This window comes from Cervus canadensis, chromosome 25 (genome assembly GCF_019320065.1).
Source record: "Cervus canadensis isolate Bull #8, Minnesota chromosome 25, ASM1932006v1, whole genome shotgun sequence".
NCBI lineage: Eukaryota > Metazoa > Chordata > Mammalia > Artiodactyla > Cervidae > Cervus > Cervus canadensis.
In genome coordinates, this window is record NC_057410.1 from 45346626 (window position 1) to 45370561 (window position 23936).

The 23936-nt window shown below is 38.9% G+C and overlaps 1 protein-coding gene across 1 annotated transcript in view; it reads left to right on the forward strand.

Annotated features, from left to right (window-relative positions):
• Positions 1-23936, forward strand: part of PAWR (pro-apoptotic WT1 regulator) — a 117022-nt gene that overhangs the window by 70696 nt on the left and 22390 nt on the right. The window contains exons 2-3 of the mRNA XM_043446225.1: positions 6781-6912; positions 19065-19099. Of these exons, the coding sequence (XP_043302160.1) occupies positions 6781-6912; positions 19065-19099 (167 nt within the window). The remainder of the gene's footprint in view (positions 1-6780; positions 6913-19064; positions 19100-23936) is intronic.

Sequence of the window (23936 nt, forward strand, 5' to 3'; positions counted from 1 at the left end):
ATTGCTGAAGCCTGGCTGGGAGAATCTAGAGCATTACTTTACTACTGCTGCTGCTGCTGCTAAGTCGCTTCAATCGTGTCCGACTGTGCGACCCCATAGACGGCCACCCACCAGGCTCTGCTGTCCGTGGGAGTCTCCAGGCAAGAACACTGGAGTGGGTTGCCAGTTGCTTCTCCAATGCATGAAAGTGAAGGTACTTTCCTAGCATTTGAGATGAGTGCAATTGTGTGGTAGTTTAAGCATTCTTTGGCAATGCCTTTCTTTGGGATTGAAATGAAAACTGACCTCTTCCAGTCCTGTGGCCACTGCTGAGTTTTCCAAATTTGCTGACATATTGAATGCATCACTTCCACAGCATCATCTTTTAGGATTTGAAATAGCTCAGCTGGAGTTCCATCACCCCCACTAGCTTTGTTCGTATTGATACTTCCTAAGGCCCACTTGACTTCACATTCCAGGATAATCTGACTCTAGGTGAGTGATCACACCATCGTGATTATCTGGGTCGTGAAGATAATTTTTGTGTAGTTCTTCTGTGTATTCTTGCCACCTCTCTCAATATCTTTGGCTTCTGTTAGGTCCATACCATTTCTGTCCTTTATTGAGCCAATCTTTTCATGAAATGTTCCCTTGGTGTATCTAATTTTCTTGAAGAGATTTCTAGTCTTTCCTGTTCTATTGTTTTCCTCTGTTGCTTTGCATTGATCACTGAGGAAGGCTTTCTTATCCCTCCTTGCTGTTTTTTGGAACTCTGCATTCAAATGGGTATATCTTTACTTTTTTCCTTTGCTTTTCTCTTCTCTTCTTTTCACAGCTATTTGTAAGGCCTCCTCAGACAGCCATTTTGCTTTTTTGCATTTCTTTTCCATTGGGCTTCCCTGGTGGCTTAGATGGTAAAGCGTCTGTCTGCAATGCTGGAGACCCAGTTTCGATCTCTGGGTCAGGAAGATCCCTTGGAGAAGGAAATGGCAACCCACTCCAGTACTCTTACCTGGAAAATCCCATGGACAGAGGAGCCTACTAGGCTACAGTCCATGGGGTCGCAAAGAGTCGGACATGACTGAGCGACTTTACTTACTTACTCCATGGGGGTGGTCTTGATCCCTGTCTCCTGTGCAATGTCATGAACCTCCAACCATAGTTCATCAGGCACTCTGTCTATCAGATCTAGTCCGTTAAATCTATTTCTCATTTCCACTGTGTAATCATAAGGGATTTGATTTAGGTCATACCTGAATGGTCTAGTGGTTTTCCCCACTTTCTGCAATTTAAGTATGAATTTGGCAATAAGGAGTTCATGATCTGAGCCACAGTCTGCTCCCAGTCTTATTTTTGCTGACTGTATAGAGCTTCTCCATCTTTGGCTGCAAAGAATATAATCAGTCTGATTTCGGTGTTGACCATCTGGTGATGTCCATGTGTAGAGTCTTCTCTTGTGTTGTTGGAAGAGGGTGTTTGCTGTGACCAGTGCGTTCTCTTGGCAAAACTCTTATTAGCCTACTTCATTCTGTACTCTTAAGGCCAAATTTGCCTCTTGCTCCAGGTATTTCTTGACTTCCTACTTTTGCACTCCAGCCTCCTATAATGAAAAGGATATCTTTTTTGGGTGTGAGTTCTAAGACGTCTTGTAGGTTTTCATAGAACCGTTCAACTTCAGCTTCTTCAGCGTTACTGGTCGGGGCATCGACTTGGATTACCGTGATACTGAATGGTTTGCCTTGGAAACAAACAGAGATCATTCTGTCATTTTTGAGATCGCATCCATGTACTGCATTTCGGACTCTTTTGTTAACTATGAGGGCTACTCCATTTCGTCTAAGGAACTCCTGCCCACAGTAATAGATATAATGGTCATCTGAGTTAAATTCACCCATTCCAGTCCATCTTAGTTCGCTGATTCCTAGAATGTCAACGTTTACTCTTGCATCTCCTGTTTGACCACTTCCAATTTGCCTTGATTCATGGACCTAACATTCCAGGTTCCTATGCAATATTACTCTTTACAGCTTCGAATCTTTCTTCTATCACGAGTCACACCCACAACTGGGTGGTGTTTTTGCTTTGGCTCCATCCCTTCATTCTTATTTGTCCACTGCTCTCCAGCAGCATATTGGGCACCTACCCACCTGGGGAGTTCCTCTTTCAGTGTCCTATCTTTTTGCCTTTTCATACTGTTCATGGGGTTCTCAAGGCAAGAATACTGAAGCGGTTTGCCATTCCCTTCTCCAGTGGACCACATTCTGTCAGACCTCTCCACTATGACCCGTTGTCTTGGGTGGCCCCACACGGCATGGCTTAGTTTCATTGAGTTAGACAAGCTGTGTTCCGTCTGATCAGATTGGCTAGTTGTCTGTGATTGTGGTTTCAGTGTATCTGCCCTTTGACGCCCTCTCTCAGCACGTGCCGTCTCACTTGGGTTTCTCTTAGCTTGGACGTGGGGCCTCTCTTCATGGCTGCTTCAGCAAAGCGCAGCCGCTGCTCCTTGCCTCGGGCTTGGGGTAGCTCCTCTCAGCTGCTCCTGCACTGTCGCACAGCTGCTGCTTCTAAAATGTGTTTAGACTCAGGTAATTTTTGGGCTCCATGATCACTGCAGATGGTGACTGCAGCCATGAAATTAAAAAACGATCCTTAGAAGAAAAATTATGACCAACCTTGACAGCATATTAAAAAACAGAGACATTACTTTGTCAACAAAGGTTCCTCTAGTCAAGGCTACGATTTTTCCAGTAGTCATGTATGAATGTGAGAGTTGGGCGATAAAGAAAGCTGAGCAGCAAAGAATTGATGCCTTTGAACTGTGGTGTTAGAGAAGACTCTTGAGGGTCCCCTGGACTGCAAGGAGATCCAACCAGTCCATCCTAAAGGAAATCAGTCCTGAGCATTCATTGGAAGGACTGATGCTGAAGCTGAAACTCCAAAAGTTTGGCCACCTGATGTGAAGAGCTGACTCATTGGAAAAGACCCTGATGCTGGGAAAGACTGAAGGCAGGAGGAGAATGATGACAGAGGATGAGATGGCTGGATGGCATCACCGACTCAATGGACATGAGTTTGAGTAAACTCCGGGAGTTGGTGATGGACAGGGAAGTCTGGTGTGCTGCAGTCCATGCGGTCACAGGGTCAGATACGGCTGAGTTGACTGAACTGAACTGACTAAATTGTAAATAGATTTTTCTTCTGCATGACTGTTCAGTATTACAGTTTACATTTGGATGGGATGTGAGTCAGTTCTTTCTTAGAGGGACTAATTTTTCGGATGCAAGATACCATTTCATGCTTCTGATCCATAAACAAGTAATTTTTTTAAATTATCAACATGAGCAGAAATTCCTCCACAAAATTGCCTGCTTCGTAGGATGTGATATTGACTGAATAAGAATCATTGGCCAGAGAAACAGTCAAAGAATAGGGATTCCTTTCACCAGGCCCAAAGGTATGAAAGAACTTCAAAAACAAATAGGTTCAAGGTGAGTGAAACTTACTGGAGAAAGGTCTTTTTCAAGGAGCCAACTAGATTTCATTCTGTAGCTGAGGAAAGCAAAATGTTAATCAGCAGGAATTCCAGAGGACACTAAGGAATGATTTAGAAGGGAGAGGAGGGACAAAGGATTGGGCCAGATTAAGGACTGTACCAGGCAGTATGGAAAGAAGAGTCTGTACTAGTGTTGGGTGAGACCTGGGGAAGTTTGGTCTGCTGTCAGTGACGGAAATAAACATGGAAATGAGACCTGATAGAATTCCTAGAAATCCCTTTAAAATGGAAAAACAAAGGTAGAAATCTTAACATATGCAGAACTACAGAGTAGATGAATATATTTCTGTTTTCCAGCTACAGCAATGGTTAGCTCTTAGCTACTCCATTTGTCCTGTAACTTCCAGTAACTCTGTTCTGTAAGTTGACCTAAGACCCTCACAAACAATATGAAACCAAAGTTCCACTGAAAAGTGCTCACTGATATCTTCTGTTCTTTTTCTTCGTTTGAACTCTGGGTTATGGTGCACTGAATGGATTTCATGTCTGATAAATAGGTTATACGTGGTAGTTGGAAAATTGAGTTTGTGGTTTAAGCTGCTTGGGTTGGAGTTCTGACTGCACCCCTCAACAACTTTGTGTCCTTCAGCTTCTTACTTAATTCTAATCCTCACATTCTTCTTATATAAAGTAGCACACACCTTCTGTGATTTTGGTGAAAATTACCTGTGTTTGAAATACTAGCTGCCAGTGCTTAACAGTGGTCTACATACCTAGATGATATTCAGTTATTAGTAGATGCTATTACTATTTTAAGTGACCAACCTGGAATTTGAATCTTTGTCTCTTGGATTCCAAAATCCAAATTCTTATAATTTTTAAATCTAACATAGAACGCATTTTAAAACCTCCACTAGCATTTCTTTCTTTGTGAAGTGAAAGTGTTAGTTGCTTAGTGTGTCTGACTCTTTGCGAACCCATAAACTGTAACCTGCCAGACTCTTCTATCCGTGGAATTTTCCAGGCAAGAATACTGGAGTGGGTTGCCATTTCCTTCTCCAGGGATCTTCCTGACCCAGGGATTGAACCTGTGTTTCTTGCATCGCCTGCATTGGCAGGTGGGTTCTTTACCACTAGCGCCCCCTGGGAAGCCTCTGTTGACCCCTTGGTACTATTTATTGGGGAATTTCTGTACTCCTTTCTCTTTTCTAGCATCTTTATCATAAGTTTTCATATACTTGAAATGATGAAAATTTGTTTCTAATGCTGAAATCTCTTACTCTTCTTCCCTAGTTTTATCAGATAGCACTTCCAGAGTGATGTTAACATCTGTGTTGATAGTGGACATCAGTGTCTTTTAAGTATGGCTTTGCATTTAAATTTTGTTGTTATTTTGGCCTAAAACATTTATCTGTTGGTTTGAAAAAGTCTTTTTAAAAGTCCTAAGAGAGGTTTTTCTTCTTCTCATCAGTACTAATGTCTTAAACTTTGGTACCCTTTACTAGATTTCTTTTATTGAGTCTGTTTCCTACCTCAGATATATCTTTTTTTTTTTTTTTTTTTTGCCCCTGCTGCATGGCTTGTGGGATCTTAGTTCCCCAACCAGGGATTGAATGTGGGCCCCAGAAGTGAAAGCACTGTCTTAACCACTGGATCGACAGGGAATTCCCGAATATATCATTTTTCATAGGACCACATTGCCTACTATGTTGTTTAACTAGTCTTTCCACTTTTGGTCCCTGTCCCTATTAGTCAGAACTCGGAATTGCTGGTACAGGTTCCTGCCCCAAATCAGTCTTGATCATGTTTTATTTATATTCCAGGGAATTGTATCAGTAGAACATCTTTCCATGTTATGTAATCAAAAGTGCAGACTTCTAAGGCTATTTATTATCTGTATTTCTTTTTTTTTTTTAATCTGTATTTCTTTGTGAACAGAGCATATGCCTTTCCATTACTCGCCCCTGTCAAGAACTTTAAAGGATCTGAGATCTTAGCCTCTCACAGGCTAACAAGTTAGTTAGCTTCCTGTGGGCTCATGGATCCTGGTAGAAGACACTAGTCTCCTGGGTCAGAGTCAGGAGCAGTTTGTTGCAGCAATAGCGGCAGCCACAATCTTATCACATTTCTTGTACTAGTTACCTAAGCCCTAGTTTCCCCAGGGTGAGGAGATGAGGGCCAGGCGACTCCTGTACACAGTTGCATTATAGGAGGGACCCTGAATGTTTTCTGGAGTCTCAGCCTACTTGTTCTTTAATTCATCCCTTCCGTTCCGTCCCCCAGCTTTCTCTCCATTACGTCTCAGACAGATGCTTCTTCCACATCCCCCACGTGGCCCCTGTGTCTGAACGTGCTGCTGACTTTCCGTGTCCCCCTGTGCCGTAAGCGCCAGTGATCCTGGCTTTGCACAGCGGCTTCAGTCTTTCTCTTCTCTGTGTACAGTATGTGGATCCTGTTGTCTTTCCTGCCGTCCTGCCATAGGTGTATCTCAGAGTGCCTGCAGAGATATTATTTATTTTTTTGTCTCTTACAGAACACACAAAGGCACTGTATTGGTTAAGAATGTGTTCAGTTACATGGATTAGATGACCACCATTTCACATTGGGTGTAACGGATAGCGTTTTGTTTTTTGTTTGTGGGTTGTTCCCCGCCATGGACGAAGCCTGGAGGTAGATAATGCAGCTGTTGATTCAATTTTTTAAACAGTGCTTTTTCATGCAAGCTTTTCTGTATGCGCTTCCCATCATCTGAAATTCTTTTTCCTGTATTTGCAATTCCAAATTAAACTCATTTTTTAAATTACAGGTTCTACAGAGTCTTTCGTTGAAGACTCACTCTTAAAGTGAAAATACTCATAGGTACTACTAAGGTAGAAAAAGGGCCACTATCATTGAGTTATCTGTGCACATACACACACATGCGTACACATCTTCCATTAGATTCTGCATTCTGTGTCTATGTGGTATATCTTTATTACCCTCCAAAAAGTGCTTTAAGGTACACAGTCCATTTACTTGAAGATAGAGTGATAGAGAGAAAATGAACCCTAGCTTTAAGCAAACCCTGTCACTAGTAGTCAGAGCCTCGAGAAAAGATGTTGACAGGGGTGTGAATGTGGAGATTTGGGTTTTAAGCAGATAATTTAGCTTATAGGAATTAAATGCACCTGTTGTTGAAAGGAACACTTTTATTGTGTAGTTTCTGAATGCTCCATATTTCTACTTGCTATCAAATTTGTCTCCACGTACTATTAAAACATTTTATTAATATTATATAGCAATAAAATGAAAGCTGTTCTTTCTTTCAGTGCTTAGATGAGTATGAAGATGATGAAGCTGGGCAGAAAGAGCGGAAACGAGAAGATGCGATCACACAGCAGAACACAGTACAGAACGAGGCTGTGAGCTTGTTAGACCCAGGAAGTGCTTACCTGCTACAAGTGAGTATTTAGAAATTCTAGAACGTCACTAGCTATTTTAACAATAGTTTTTTTAAGTTACTGTCAGTAATTTTTCCAATTTTAATTGCATCAGCTCCACTGAAGTACTTTAAATGAATTTAACTATGTATTTTCCTTATGTGTAAATACCTTTTGATGTAAGCAGTATTTGGTCCTTAAATCCTGATCAATGAATATTTACTGATTAACCAAGCAGGTCTAAACAGTATTCATTGTGAAAATAACCAGGAAAAGTAATTAGCTTTTTTGCTCTTAAAGAAGTAAGGTTTAGCAGACAGTTCTGTTCTCAGCTGATATTTACTTTAGAATTATATAGCAAGTAGAGTTGAATAACAAGTTTCTACTAAGTGAAATGTTTAAACATAATAAAATGCAATATGTAGTATTGTGAATTGCCAGATACATCAATGTTTCTGTGTAATTATAAAATACTTTTCAAAAGAAAATTTAGGTCAGTTTCAAATTAGCGGTTATCTTGGCTTCTTGTGGCACAGAGAATTGGAAGATGTTGGCATTGGAGTGCCTCAGTTTAAAGCAGATTGCTGTGCAGAATCATTCCATACAAACTGTCATTTGGGAATGATCTGTATATATTTAATCTTAAATTAATTTGACGATATTTTGATATGTTAAACTACCATGTTATCTTTTCAGCATTTGATATTTTTAATCCATTTTATTATGATACCACTTTAAAAGGGGTTTCCAAGCAGTACATACATCTCCCTGTTTTACTGATGAAAAAAGATGAAATATAAGCTTGTCTATTAACTTGCAGGGTTATAATAGAAGGCATTTAGCTGAAAGAGGCAACATATTTTGAAGTGGTTTGGATATGAATGCAAAATTTCTCTTTCCTCTTCTCTTTGAGGCAGATATTGAGGTGGTGAATCATAGAGTAACACAGGTTTGTCTGTTCCCCCGTATCACAGTTGCTACTACTAGGAGAAGTAGTACCCTATTACATTAAACTATCTTTATATCCTTTGTGTATCACAACAAAGTTGAAATGAAACCTGTACATATTCCAGGTGAAGAAATAGGCTTAATTTGTTAGGATAGAGACAGTATAGCATTTTGATTAAGAATCTGGACCTGGTTTCAGTTCTTGGTCATGTCACTTAACATTAGGCAGCAACTTTTGGAAAGAGTGCTGATTTATTTGTGTTGAATGAAGTCCTTACCCTTTTGGAGCTGGGGGGCTTAGTGTTTAGCTTATTCTCAGGTTTAAACCCAGATATGGAGACGTGTCAACTGATTTGGTCTCTTGCAGTTTAACTTCTTTCCTGTAGCTTTACTAGTCTCTTCCTAGATCTCCCCTTCATTTCTCTCATTTTTATTTATTTCATTAGCAGTTGGGATGTGACTCACTGGTGATCTTGGTTTTAAGTATCTGTTTTTCAGGCTGTGTGCTTAGGATGAAAGAGAAGCAGAGTCTCCCATGGGTTGCAGATTGCCACATTGAAGTTGGAATGGGAACAAGAACTCTTCTGTCTACATAGTTGGCCTCTCTCTGAGTTACTACCTAAACTCATATATTTTGTTGCTCTAAGATAGGATAGATTTTATTTATAATTCCAACTTCAAAAACAATAAACAGAAAGAAAATATTGGCAATCAAAAAAAATTATTATGTATTTATGGCTGCGCTGGGTCTCCATTGCTGCCTGAGGGCTTCTCTAGTGGGGGCAGGTGGAGGCTCCTCTCGAGCTGCGGTGCTCGGGCTTCTCGCTGTGGAGGCTTCTCTTGATGTAGAGCACTGGCCCAGGGCGCTCAGGTCAGTAGTTGTGAATGGACTTGGTTGTCCTGCAGCATGTGGAATCGTCCTGGACCAGAGATTGAACCCATGTGCCCTGTATTGGCAGGCAGATTCTTAACCACTGGACCACCAAGGAAGTCTTCATTGGTTGTTTTAAGGCTTTCTGTTTTTGAACAGATCAGAGAGAAAGGCTTTGTTTCTTAGCCTTATCTATGTGGTAGCACAGTGGTAAAGAATTCACCTACAGTGCAGGAGACACAAGAGACACAGCTTCCATCCCTGGGTCAGTAAGATCCTCTGGAGGAGGAAATGGCAACCCACTCTAGTGTTCTTACCTGGGAAACCCCGTGGGCAGAAGAGCCTGGCGGGCTGCAGTCCGTGGGGTTGCCAGGAGTCGGACACGACTGAGCACACAGGGCACGTGTGAATCTTAGCCATTCAGTGAAACAAGTTGTTTGAAATGAAGAATGAAATGGGAACATGGATTTGGGGTAACAGTATGCTTTATGAAAGGTTAGAGTATTTTAAGTTTCTGTTTGGCTTTTTTCAAATAATATGGAGTAGTAGTAATAAAATATGAGCCTTTAAAATTTTTTCTTTCATTTTTACCTTTGAGGTTACACATTTTAACCACATTTTTCCTTAGGTAGTCATGCCTAATCCTGTCAGTTTTTAAAGTAATATATTAAATCTCTGACTAAATAATACAGGATCAATGGAAAATGTGAAAAAAAGAAAATGTGAAAGACAGGAAAGTGCCTTTCTTTATATATTTTTGTAAACTCTTTATTAAATTTTCAACATTAGGCTTAATTAATTTAAAAGGAAACATAATGTCACATGCTAAAAAATTCAAAAAGCATAGGAAGGGATAAAATAGTAAAAAGTCTCTCTCAGCTACGTGGTCACCTTCTTTGGAGGCAACTAGTGCTTTCTTTTCCTGTACATTCTTCTCGAGGTCGTCCAGAAACAAGTTTACGTTTCTCTGTGTGTGTGTGTATAATATATATATTCCTAATTTTAGGCACACTCTTGCAGCTTGTTCTTTTCATTTAATATTGTAGAGAGGCTTCTGCGATAGTACATAAAGAGCTTCCTTATTGTCTTTTTTGAAACCACAGAATATTGTTTTATAGATGTAATTTTTCTGACTTGATGGACATTTAGTTGAAACATGTTTAAGTTTTTGATGCTACAAACAATGTAGTGGTAAAAAACCTTTCAATATATAAGAAACTTACAGTCTTTTGTATATGTGTGTATAAATCAGTAGGATAATTTTTCTGACTTGATGGACATTTAGTTGAAACATGTAAGTTTTTGATGCTACAAACAATGTAGTGGTAAAAAAACCTTTCAATATATAAGAAACTTATAGTCTTTTTATATGTGTGTATAAATCAGTAGGATAAAACCCCCTAGCACTGGAATTTCTGAGTGAAAAGGAATACATGTTTGTAATTTTGATGATATTGCCAAAATTCTCTTTGTAAGTGTTAGAGCATGAACATTTTTTTCATGTTGTTCAAATCTCTTTATATATTATTTTCACTGGCATAGAATTTTCTTTTTTAATGTGAGTAGTAGTTGACACAAATTTCCCATTAATAGGATTCCTCAGTGGTTAAACATTTTTACTATTATGAGTACTACTGAAATTAACATCTATATAAATTAAACTTGTTTTGAATTATTTTCTTTGGCCAGATTACCAGAGATAAACTTATTGGGTCAAAGGTCGTAATAATTAAAAATTATTTATTAGCTATCCCTCATGACTTGCAGGATCTTAGTTCCCCACCAGGGATGGAACCGGTTCTTCCTGCAGTAGAAGCACAAAATCCTAATTGCTGGACCACCAGTGAAAATGGAAGTTGCTCAGTCGTGTCTGACTCTGCAACACCATGGACTATAGTCCGTGGAATTCTCCAGGCCAGAACACTGGAGTGGGTAGCCTTTCCCTTCTCCAGGGGATCTTCCCAACCCAGGGATCAAACCCAGGTCTGTTGCATTGCAGGTGGATTCTTTACCAGCTGAGCCACAAGAGACCACCGGGGAATTCCCCATAAAATGCATGTTTAAGACTAAAAATTTCTCAACATATTGCCTAAATTACTTATGAAGAAAAGTTTATCAGTTTATATAATCAAGAGCATTTTGTGAGAGGGCATTTATGAATTTTATTTTACTTCTTTCTTTGATTCATTTATTGATTTCCCTTTAAAACATTCTCAGCCTAACTGAAAAGTTACAAGTACTGTGTAGAGAATTTTTTTTCCCCTTAAAATGTTTGAGAGTAAGTTGCTAACTTGATGCCTTATTACCCCCAGTACCTCCCTGTGTGTTTTCTACAAAGAAGATCTCCTGCGTAACTGCAGCATAGCTCTTCAAAATAGAAAATTAAAATTGACATTGACACATTTTTTTACCATCTAGTTTATTCAGATATCATCAAATTTCACCAGTTGTCCCAATCATATCCTAAATTATAGCAAAAGGGTCTAGTTCAGAATCACATATTCTGTTTAGTTGCTGTATCTCCTTAGTTTCCTTTAGTTTGATACAGTCTTTCCTTAGCTTTCTTAATCTTAGCACCTTTTAAGATTCAGTTCAGTTCAGTTGCTCAGTCATGTCCAACTCTTTGCAACCCCATGAATCGCCGCATGCCAGCCCTCCCTGTCCATCACCAACTCCCAAACTCTTGTGCATCGAGTCGGTGATGCCATCCAGCCATCTCATCCTCTATTGTCCCCTTCTCCTCCTGCCCCCAATCCCTCCCAGCATCAGGGTCTTTTCCAGTGAGTCAGCTCTTCACATGAGGTGGCCAAACTTTTGGAGTTTCAGCTTCAGCATCAGTCCTTCCAGTGAACACCCAGGACTGATCTCCTTTAGGATGGACTGGTTGGAGCTCCTTGCAGTCCAGGGGACTCTCAAGAGTTTTCTCCAACACCACACATTTCAAAAGCATCAATTTTTCGGCGCTCAGCTTTCTTCACAGTCCAACTCTTACATCCATACATGACCACTGGAAAAACCATAGCCTTGACTAGATGGACCTTTGTTGGAAAAGTAATGTCTCTGCTTTTTAATATGCTATCTAGGTTGGTCATAACTTTCCTTCCAAGGAATAAGCATCTTTTAATTTCATGGCTGCAATCACCATCTGCAGTGATTTTGGAGCCCCCAAAAATAAAGTCTGACACTGTTTCCCCATCTATTTCCCATGAAGTGATGTGACCAGATGTCATGATCTTAGTTTTCTGAATGTTGAGCTTTAAGCCAACTTTAGTTCCTCTTCACTTTCTGCCATAAGGGTGGTGTCAACTGCCTATCTGAGGTTATTCATATTTCTCCAAGCAATCTTGATTCCAGCTTGTGCTTCTTAAGGTTATGGGTCATTTATTTTTGTCATATGACCTTCAGTTTGGGCTATCTAATATTTACTTCTGATTAGATTCATGCTGTGTGTCTTCAGGAATAGCACAGAATTGATGCTGTGTTCTTCTCAATGTGTAGCCTGTCAGGTGACACATGATTTTAATTTGTTCCAGTGCTGCTGCTGATCACTTTGGTCATGTGATTAAGGTAGTGTTTGCCAGGCTTCCCTGCTGCTTCTTAATAAGTGTTTTGTGGATAAGTTCTCTTAACCACTGAACATGTAGATATCTTTGTCTCCATCAAACTCTCTCTTGTCTGTACCCATTTGTCTGTCATCTATATATATCTGTATCAGTTCACTACTACCTATTTTATTGATGGGTTTTACCTTGTTATACTCTGTATTGGTTTGATTGCCACAAATTTGGAATCTTAAAACAACACAAATTTATCAATTTACAGTGTTTTTAAGTCGGCAGTCTCATTGGACCAGTAAAATTGTGGACCGAAATCAAAGGGTAAAATCAGGACTGCATTCCTTTTTGAATGCTATAGGAGAGAATCCATTTCCTTGCCTCTTCCAGCTCGTAATAGCTACCTGAATTCCTTGTCCCTCTTCCTTCTTCAAAGTCAAAATTGTGACTTTTCTGCTTTGCTCTATCTCCCTCTGACTTTCTGCCTCTTTCTTCCACTTTGAGTGACCATTGTGATTACAGTGGGCCCATTAGATAACCCAGTATAATCTCCCTATTTAAGGTCATTGGTTAGCAAATTTAATTTCCCTTTGCTATGTAACCTAACATGTTCGAAGGTTTTAGAGATTAAGATGTGAACGTCTTTGAGGATCGTTATTATTTTACCTTGTTGTTCAGTTGCTAAGTCATATCTGACTCCTTGCAGCCCCATCAACTGCAGCATGCCAGGCTTCCCTGTCTCACTATTTCCCTGAGTTTGCTCTACCACACCATCAGTGTTCATTTTAATATTCACATTATCCCAGATTTGGCCAGTGGGAGCCCCTTTAACCTTTTGTATCATTTGGTGCATCTCTGTCTTTCTTGGAATACTTCTTTCTTTTCTGGCATAATAATGTATTACAGACTCATCTGGAGCTTTCTTACTCCAGCCTTGAAAGCAGCTGTGTCTCTAAGGAGCCCTCATTCCTTTTATTGAAAATGATATTACGAAGCCAAGATCTGGGCTGTATTTGTGTTCATGTTGTTGAGGTGTCACCGTTCCTAGTGCCTCTCTATGTACAGACCTACTTTGTGTGTCTATATGCACATACATACGTATACATATCTGTTTGCTGCTTACTTAACCTATCTAGCTAGCTACATCTATGTAGATACTGAAACTAATTTATACCAATATGGCCAATTATAATCTAATATCGCAAGGCTCAGTCTAGTATTTGTAACCCCTTTTTCTGACATTGGGTAACCTGTTTCACATTATTCTTAATATATTTTCTTATTTATTCAATTCCCCCATATGTAACCTCTCTCCCATTGTCACTCCTGCACACTGATGCCCTCCTCACCGCAGGTGGGTTCCGACGTCACACACTGGCTTTACCTTGTGCATGAACACGCTTCACTTTCTTCAGGCTTGGCCATTCCCTTGTGAGGCTGCAGAGTACCCTCTTTACCCTGCTTGAGTTCTGACTCCTCATAGCAGGTCACTCCCCCTGTGGGTCCCCTGCTCACCCACTTAGCTGCTGCCGGCCCATGACAGGCTGCTTTTCCCTCGGGTCTTTCTTTGCCCTGCGCAGACTGAGCCCTCATGCTGGATTACTCCTCCCTGGGGATGCCTTATCAACCTGATTGGGTTTTGACACACCCACACCAGGCTACCACTCTGGATACTCTCTTCATCCTGTTTATTTGGGCTGTAGCGCATCCCTACAGAGAGCCTCTCCACACCCGACAAGCCTGGGGATTCTCCATGCCAGGCCGCCTCTTCCAGGGAATACCTTCTTTACCCATCTGGGCGAAACCCCCACTTTGGGCCACCCTGCTCCCTGGATGACCATCACGCCCTCCCACTGTTCGGGGCTCTCAGCGTCCCTTCCTGGGGCTCCTTTCTGACCTCCACTCAGGCCTGAGAGCCCGACTGCCCTCTCCGCGTGGCCCGCCTCCGTCATTCTGCTCAGGCTCTGATCTCTCATGCCAGGCCACGTTCCCCTGCTGTGTGTGCATTCTGTTTGGTTTTCTTATTTTCATTTTTAACTTATTTTTATCAGTTGTACCTTACAGATACTCCATTCTTCATTCATCTTCAACTTTGTATCTTTAGTATCAGTACATTGTGTATACCAGTATAGGTATTATAATTTAGTCCTGGAAGTCAGTTAACGTGGTATACCATAGTTTTACTGAAGGCTCAAATAAATTTGAATAACTTGAGTGTTATTTTACTATATTCTACTGCGCCTGTATTTGTCTGATTTTATTTCACATTTGCTTTTATATTTGTTCATACTTTACAAGCTGTGGTCTCCCATTGCAGCTGTGAAGACAGTGTTAGTGGGGTTTCCTTACTGAGCATTGTAAGCTTGAATGAAGCAGAATGTTTAATTTAAACTTACATAAACCAATTTGCTTTGCCAACATTTTCTAAGCTCTACATAGATCTTTCTCCCTTCCTTTTGTAATATAAACCATCCCATTGCAAGGAAGATTATTTCAGGAAAAGTATATTTTAAATCAGTAGTATAATAGACTTTGGAGTTATTGAAGGTCTAATTACATCGTCTTTGAAACTTTAAAGACCAGTATAGTCTTAACATTTGTATTTTTTATAAGCAGTTTCAGTGATACTGAAAATGTTTTCTTCTCTCCTGCCCCCACGTTTAGACTAAAATTGCCAACTATTTAACAGTTATAGTAATTGTTAAGTTATCACTGTTTGCTCAGAAGTCTTTGTGGTCCTGAAATATAGAGGCTTATAGTTATTTTGTACAGAATTGTGTATTAATATGTAGAAGCATCAAGCATTTTCCTCCTCAAAATTGTAAGGGACTGTTACACTGCACTATAGGTGTTGATTGTTTTTTCCTTCTATCTAACATTTCAGTTTTGTCTTTTTGTCAGGGCATAAAGATGGCTTTAAACACCCATCTGTAAATATCAGTTTTGAATACATGTGAGAAGCAGGCTGCCACCCCTCCCAGTCTCTGCTGACACTAATGTAGTCTCTCTGATTTAAGGAACATTTGGTTGTTAAGCAATGGAATTTGGTTACCAGAGTCACTGTGAAATAACATTTAGCTACAAAATCTACAATCTAATAATAACAGTTTTCAAATCTGGCCAATAAGCAGTAAGCTTAAGAGTGTTGGTCTGCTTTAGAATCTTAACTTAAATATTAGTTATGTAGAAATAGACTTAAATCTGATTGTTTACATATCTGGGACTTGAGCATGGAGTAATTTGGTCCAGGTATGTCTGAGTTTATAATTTTATCAGTTGTACCAGACGAGTTGTACAGAAAATACTGTAAAACTTGAGATATATTTTAAGTGACTGTGTGTGCTCAGTCGCTCAGTTATGTCTGACTCTTTGCAATCCCATGGACTATAGCCCGCCAGGCTCTGCTACCCATGGAATTTTTCCAGGCAAGAATAATGGAATGGATTGCCATTTCCTACTCCAGAGGATCTTGCCGACCCAGGGATTGAACCCACATCTCCTGCATTGGCAGGCGGATTCTTTACCACTGTGCCACCTGGGAAGCGCCTTTTAAGTGACTAGTTGTTTTTTAAAAAGCTGTAAGAAATGTAAAAAATTAGTAACATACAACTTCTTATTATTAATAGTATAGTTCAGTGGAAACTTGTCTAATACTGCGTTTAAGTCATTTATAGGTAGGTCAGTGTAACAGTAGTATCATGCCACTGTAGTGTAGTGTTGCTGAAAACATCCTGCATTTCACATTTCTGTACATATTGAAATTGAAATCTAAATGTGTATTAGTCTCTAGTTCTGCCACGTTAGGGGAAATGCCTACATGAAGCCTCAGAAATACTTTTTGTTGCCAGGTTTCCATACCATTACAGTCAGTGTATCAACGACACACAAATCCGTAAATGCAGCAGAGGCTCTTACTGTTGAGCAGTTATGCTGATTTCATTGCAGTAAGAAGTAGTCTGGATAATCAAGCTGATGTCATTTTTTGAAATATTTCAGTTATAACCAAAAGCAGAGAGGTGTTTATGTTTTGGACCTTACCTTGTCATTAGCATCTTTTCTAATGCATATTTAATTTAGATGGCCATCCTTTAAGGTCTGTGCCTAAAGTTTTAGTTCATATATAATAAGATTAAGGAATAGTATGAAAGAAAACCTTGATAAAATATTAGTTGGAATACTGCTTATAAAACTTAAGGGGAAAAGTTGCATTTAAAATCATTACTTTTGAGTGTGTACACATAACTTTAGTATTTCTTTCTGCTTTATCTAAATAGCCAGGATTAAACATTTTAATCTAGTTACTATGGTTTCAAAAATAGTTTTAAAAAACTATAAAGTGTATTCTTTGTTGTTATTCACTTAGAGATATCATATTTTTATAAACAGGAGCTCTGTTTTACATGTTTGGTGTTAGAGTACAAAGATTCATCCGTCTTATCTTTAGGGTCTCGTAGATTAATGACAGGTAGATAAGGAACTGTTTAAAGTTGACTTGCTAGGCTTTTGTTACTGTCCCTGCTGTGAGATCAGTTGGTGCCCAGAAGAGGGTAAAATGTCTTTGAACCAGCTGTCGGACCAAGACTTCTCCAGGGGTGATCCTATTAAAGGACCAGGCCCACACACATGGGCACTTCTTGTATCGTATCACCTGGTTACTTTTGACAACTTTTTAATTCCAAGGTGATGCTTTTTCTGTAACTGCAGATTACCAGGAAAGTTATATAGGTTGTCAATATATATTTATTGCATACTGTTTATACTGAGGTTTTTGGGGAAAAGGAAATCAAAGGTGAGAGACCCCTGCTATCCCTTTATTGCATTACTTAAAAATGTGATAAAGTCATATTAAAATAAGTGATGTAGGCTGTTGTGGTGTGTGCTATGTGTGCTCAAGTCATGTCCAAGTCTTTGTGACTCCATGGACTGGAGCCCACTAGGCTCCTCTGTCCGTGGAATTTTCCAGGCAAGAGTACTGGAGTGGGATCCCATTTCCTTGTAGGCTGTTGTAATGGGAATTTATTGATTTTGAGAAATTAAGTCAGATTTATTAAAGTTCTGCTCATAAAATTCAGTAAAGATTTTTCCACATTCTAGGTTTTTTAAAAAAACCTTCGCTGTCAATTTTAAATTATTAACCTGTTGTAAAGGAGTTTTGCTAATTGTTTTTGTCACTTCCATCATTTAATCCCCACAACAAGCTGGTAAAGTAGACATTGTTTTTATTCCTATTTTAGAGATGAAGAAACTGAGACTGATGGAGGTTAAGTAACTTACCCACAGTCTCACAGCTGCTGGGCGGCCTGTCTGGTTGGAACTTGAATCTGAATCTTACTCGTAACTGGGTGGTTTTCCGTCTTGTTTTCCCACACTGACACATTCTTTACCGTGCCATGTAGTATTTGCTGTTTTAAGCTGGAACCTGATCATCTGAGGGGCTTCCCTCGTGGCTCAAATGGTGAAGAACCTGCCTGCAATGCAGGAGATCTGGGTTTGATCCCAGTGTCTGGAAGATGCCCTGGAGAAGGGAATGCCTGCCCACTCCAGTATTCTTGCCTGGAAAATTCCATGGACAGAGGAATCTGGCTGGCTGCAGTCCATTGGGTTGCAGAGTCAAAGACTTACTTATTTAAAAATTTTAAAAAAAAATTATAGTATAGTTGATTTGTAATCTGTTAATTAAGACTTATCATTTAATTTTGACTGTGTTAGTTGCTCAGTCGTGTCCAACTCTTTGCTACGCCATGCACTGTAGTCCGCCAGGCTCCTCCGTCAGTGGGATTTTCCAGGCAAGAATACTGGAGTGGCTTGCCATTTCCTTCTCCAGGGGATGTTCCTGACCCAGGGATTAAACCTGGGTCTCCTGCATTGCAGGCAGACTCTTTACCATCTCAGCCACCAGGGGAGCCCTAATTTTGACTATGTTATTAAAATGAAACTGACTGCCCTGTTGGTTGCAAGGCAACATGGTTTTCCCATTTCCCTGGTGGCTCAGTGGTAAAGAATCCACCTGCTAAGCAGGGGATGCAGGTTTGATCACTGGGTGGGGGTGATTCCTTGGAGAAGGAAATGGCAACCCACTCTAGTATGCTTGGCTGGGAAATCCCATGGACAGAGGAGCCTGGTGGGCTGCAGTCCATGGGGTTGTGAAAGAGTCAGACATGACTTAGCGACTAAATAGCAACAACAACAATAGTTTTCTCACCCCAATGCTTAATATTAACTTATAACTATCTTTTTTGGGGGGAGGTCTAGCTTAGAATCAGCATAAAAATATTTTCTCACCTTTTATTTTTAGCTATTTTAAAAAATAAGCATTAATCATTATATGTCTGTGGTGAATTGTACCTTTTTTTTTTTTTTAACTGAGAGCACATCCATGGCTGATTCATGTCAATGTATGGCAAAAAACACTACAATATTGTAAAGTAATTAGCCTCCAACTAATAAAAAATAAATGAAAAAAATAAACGGAGAGCATAGAAAACACTCGAAGGGGGATATGTTGTGTTTTTTAATGCTTGACTTCCAAAAAGGTTCAGATTGGTTGATGAATGATAACCCTTTAAAATTTTTTTTCTAAGCTTTTAAAATGCTTCCAAATTAAAGATATAATTTTTAAACAGTGATTGGTTTTGTCTGAAAAATCAAATGTACAATATTGTTTAATTTGATCAGCAATGTGAATTTTTAAAAGTAATGGTAATTGTTCCAACATTCTCTATCAATTGTTTTATATAACGTGGAATTGTGTGTGCTTTTACACATACCCAAACTGATATGTTGCTATTTTTATTTTACAGGAGCCCTCTAGAACAGTTTCAGGCAGATACAAAAGGTAAGAATCCTTAAGTTATGACTAAGAACATATTGTAGACATAAGTGTAATGTCAGAAACCTTAATTGTCCTCTTAAAAAGAAATGACATTGTAGGTAGACCACAACTTATTCTCATACACTCCGCAGTCTTTGAAAACCGCACACAGCATGGATTTGTGAAGGTTTGATGAACTTAGCAAAAGAAAACTTAGAGTCATTTTCATTTGTGTATTTAAACCCTGAAAAGAAATGCCATAACAAAATGCCATTGGCAGGATGGCTAAATAGAAATTTATTTTCTCACAGTTCTGGAGGCTGTAAAATCCAGAATCAGTCAGAGTGCCAGCATGGTCTGGTTCTGATGAGGGTTTTCTTCCTGACTCTCAGAGAACTGCCTACTCACTGTGTCCTCACTGATGGAGAGAGAGTGGGTAATTTGGTCAGATTCTGTGGGTGAAGGCCCTCTTGCCAGTTGCAGACTCACATAACAGCTTGTCACCGTGTCCTCACATACTGGAAGGGGCTAGAGAGCTCTGTGGCATTAGTGTGCTTATAAAAGTGCATAAGGACTCCAACTTTGTGACCTGGGCCCCTCCCAGAGCCTGACCGCCTAGTACCCTTACATTGGACATTAAGATTTCAGCATAAGAATTTGGAGGGACACAAGCATTCAAACCACAGCAAGTCCATAGCACCACCTATTCACAATTGAATAATGCTTTTTACCAGAATTTGTGTTTAAGTGTATGTGCTCATGTATAGGAGGAAGACCAGAATTAAGTACGAGAACTTGTTTAACAGAGACGCCTGAAGTAGTAGCGTCCTTCCCTGTTGAAGCCATAAAGTTGCAAAAGATGTGGTCATCATGCTTGTGCTAATAATTATAGAATAATGGTAAATCTTATCAAGTCTTATATATAATGTCCAGGGTGCTTTATGGAGATCTCATTCAATTCTTGCAGTTATCTTATAAAGAAGGTACTGTTGGTAAAATATTTACTTTTACTTTGTAGGTGAGGGAAATGAGATAAAGAGGTAGAATCATTTCACTGTGGTTACAAAACTAGTCAGTATGAGCCCAGATTTGAACTCAGGCAACCTGATTCCAGAGCCCACCTGCCTGTGCAAGACAATCTACTTAGATTTATATGTGTAAAACCTCTGTTTTCCTCTGTTTTATGTTAAGTTTAAAATATATGGTTAAAAGTTGTGATTGTTATAGTGTATATAAGTAAAATATTGATTAAGAAGAGCTGTAATTTTATTACTAAGTTATTTAATAGAAAAGATTTAAATATTTAGTGATAAAACAGTGTTTAAGAAGGCTAAGCTAATCAACGACTGAGTAAGTAAATCTGATGTATTTGCCACTGCTGCTGCCTTTTTTTAAATTTCTGAGAAATTTTGATATAAGTATAATGAAACCTGTGGCTCCTTTAAACTTCTAACATGTAAGCGTTGTTTGGTAACTTTTACTTAGCATGACTAGTTTAAACTGGAAAGAATCTTTTTTTGTTTGCTAGCAAGCATTGCCAATCAAAAAGCTTTGATTTGGCCTGTTTGCAGGCCATGTTCTCAAACCAAAATATTTTTATCAGTTTTTGTTTTGGGAAATAAATATGAACTTCAGTAACTTACCACATTTGTTGCACTCATACACATTTAGTTCTTAAGTATTACACTTTAAATTATAATTGACACTTTTCAGATTTGCATTCTTTAGTTAGAGTCATTAGGGAAATAATTTCCTTACAAATCTTCATCAAAAGCTTTATTTACCATTTATCATTTATTTACCATTTATCATTGTGTTAAATCAGGAAGACAATTGATTTCACATGGTGTATGTTTTTATTTTTAAGCTTTTTAGACCATTATTTTACTTGTGACCTGTTCGTATACTTGTTGCTTCTTTTATTTTCATAGCCTAGAACATGTGGTTTGTTACTTTTCAACTCTCAAAGGTTTAGCCATGTTTAATACTAAAAAAACAAACATTTTTTAAAGTTACTAATCATTATTCACAAACTCATTGCAACTCAGACACAAGATAAACAAACAAAATCTAGATCTGAACTTAACAGTGCCTTATCTAGAGGAATTTGTTGTATATCAACAGTTCATTACATTCATTAATCTGTCAAGTTGCAACAAAGACTGGAGAATGTATATTTCTTGGAGAGGGTGTCTGCTGATTAATGGGGATGAAAAAAAGGAGGAATGGGCTAACGGATAGATATTTGGCATTATATGTTAGAAAATATTTTCAGTAAACCAAATAACTTACATATATGGCTAGACAAACTTAAAAAGTCATTAGAGGGTACAAGCCATCCACAAGACCAGTTGGTGTGTTCTTATAAATTATGAATTAAATATTAATTTTTTCTTACAAATATCAAGGATGCATTGAATTTGTTAAGCAGTGACTCTAGTTATGCCCTATTTTATTGAATCAACTCGTTTACCTAGAACATCTCTTAAATATTCACTGAACTCCTTTTTATAAAACATGTTTAATTGGGGCTTCCCTGGTGGTCTCGTGGTTAAGGCTTTGCGCTCCCAGTGCAGGTTCGATCCCTGATCAGGGAACTAGATCCCACATGCCACTGCTAAGAGTTTGTATGCTGCAGCTAAAGATTCCGCATGCCACAGGGGAGATTGAAGATCCCTGTGTGCTGCAAGTAAGACCCGACACAGCCAAAGAAATAAACATTTTTTTTAAAAAAATAACTATGTTTCAATAACTTTGGAAAATTATTTGGAGGTGGGGGTCATAAAGCTTCTAAAACTTAAGGTTTAGGAAGTGTGGACCAGTGGTCATGTATTTATGGGGTTTTTTCCTCCCCAATGTGTGTAATTTTCGTAATAGAATGTTTACTTGGTTAAGTTTATAGTGATCTCTTTAACATAATTTACTGTATTTAACATATCAGAAAAGACCATGTATGATAGCCCCTAATGGAAAAACTTAAATTTATCACAATGAGATAGCGTATATGCTGTAATATATTAATGTAAAGTTACAATACGGACATTAAACTGATGTAGAAAACATTACCTGTAAGGATTAATAATTACAGAAAAATTATTACCTATTTATATTAGACGAGTAGAGGGAGAGCATATAACAAAGGGTATGATAATAAAACTGTCTCTTATATAAAGTGTTCTAAACTTGAACTCTGTTGACAAGCTGCTAAATTTCTATGTAAAAGAATATCATGCTTATTTGGGAGAAGAGCTATATTTTTCATCAGATTTTCAAAGGGATCTGCAATCCAAAAAGGTTATGAACTACTAATATTGATATATTGTGGAATTGTGGCTCAGCTGGTAAAGAATCCACCTGCAATACAGGAGACCTGGGTTCGATCCCTGGGTTGGAAAGATCCCCTGGAGAAGGGAAAGGCTCCCACTCTGGTAGTCTGACCTGGAGAATTCATGGACTGTGTAGTTCATGGGGTCGCAAAGAGTTGGACACGACAGAGCGACTTTCACTTTGACTTGCGTAACATCTGTTGTCTGTGGGTTATTGGGGTTACTGGAGAGATTGATCATATTATCTGTTTCCCACAGTGAATATGTATCATAATTTTAATAGAGTCTGAGAAATGATTTTTATATTTAGTTGTTGCTCTATTTATGTGTGTGTATTTAAAGGGAGAGAGAAAACCTACACAGAGGGTAGGGGCTGTTGAGGATAGGGGGACTGGAGTGGTGGAATACAATAAGTTAGTGAAACATATTGAAAATATGAAGACCAGTCTTGTACTTGTTGGTTATTTAAGAATTTTACAATTTATCCAGTACTTTTGAATATTTGATATCCTTTCTAAAAGGAGGATTTTACTCATGAGTCTTGTATTACGTCTAATTGCAAAACTTTAAAATAATCTCATGGTGCTGCCAGTCTTGTCCTCGTGGTAGTTTTAGAATAACAGTGTTTTATCTCCCAACACAACACCTTCTACTCTTCCCACAGAAGATATGAAAATTCCCAGAGGGGGAAAATTTTCAGTAAATGGTGGTATTTATCCTTGATAATACTGTTTATTCTTTTTCCTTTTCTGAACATTTTGGTTAATAACTTTGTAGCTAAGGGCAGAGGAGGATTCTTTTTTTTTTTTTTTTCAAGGCAGGAGTGTGCTTTATTGGGCTAAATCTTGAGTTCACAGAATCTCTTGCTTTGTCCTAAAGCAGCAGCTGCAGTAACCATGGGTGCTGGCAGAATCTGGAGAGAGGATAGCAAGGGTTCAGCCAGAATAATCCTTGGAAGTTGGGCATCCCAATCGAGTAGCAAAAACAAGGTGGGAGGAGTTGGTGAAGGAGACGATTTCCCAATGGCCACTTACATCTCCTTGGAGATATCCAGCCATTTCACCATCCTCAAAGAGCTTCAGGACATCACTGATCTTTTTGGTGGAGTACTCCATGTATTTCTGCAGCTGGGCAAAATCACTGGGGCTTATTAGGCCCCTCTCCTTGGCCATCTTTCTTTTTTTAAGGATGAACACAAAGGCAGCTTGGTTGTGGTACTTGTGGGGTTGGAACTTTGCTTCCAAGGGTAGTTCTTGCATGCGGAGGGCGCGCGGTCAGAGCTCAGAGGAGGATTCTTTTTGGAGTTGTATTAGTTAGAGATTTGTGTTAACATTCCTGAGTAGATCGTTGCAATCTTTTTGGAGTTAATAAAGCAACCTTTTATTCTGGGTATTGTGCACTGTACATATCTAGCCCTGAAAATTGGTCAAAACATTTCTGTTTTTAAAATAAACAGAGCTAAATTTGGCAATAAGAGCTAGTAACACAATTATTCACAATTATGACAAGTATTCTTTACAAACATAATACATAGT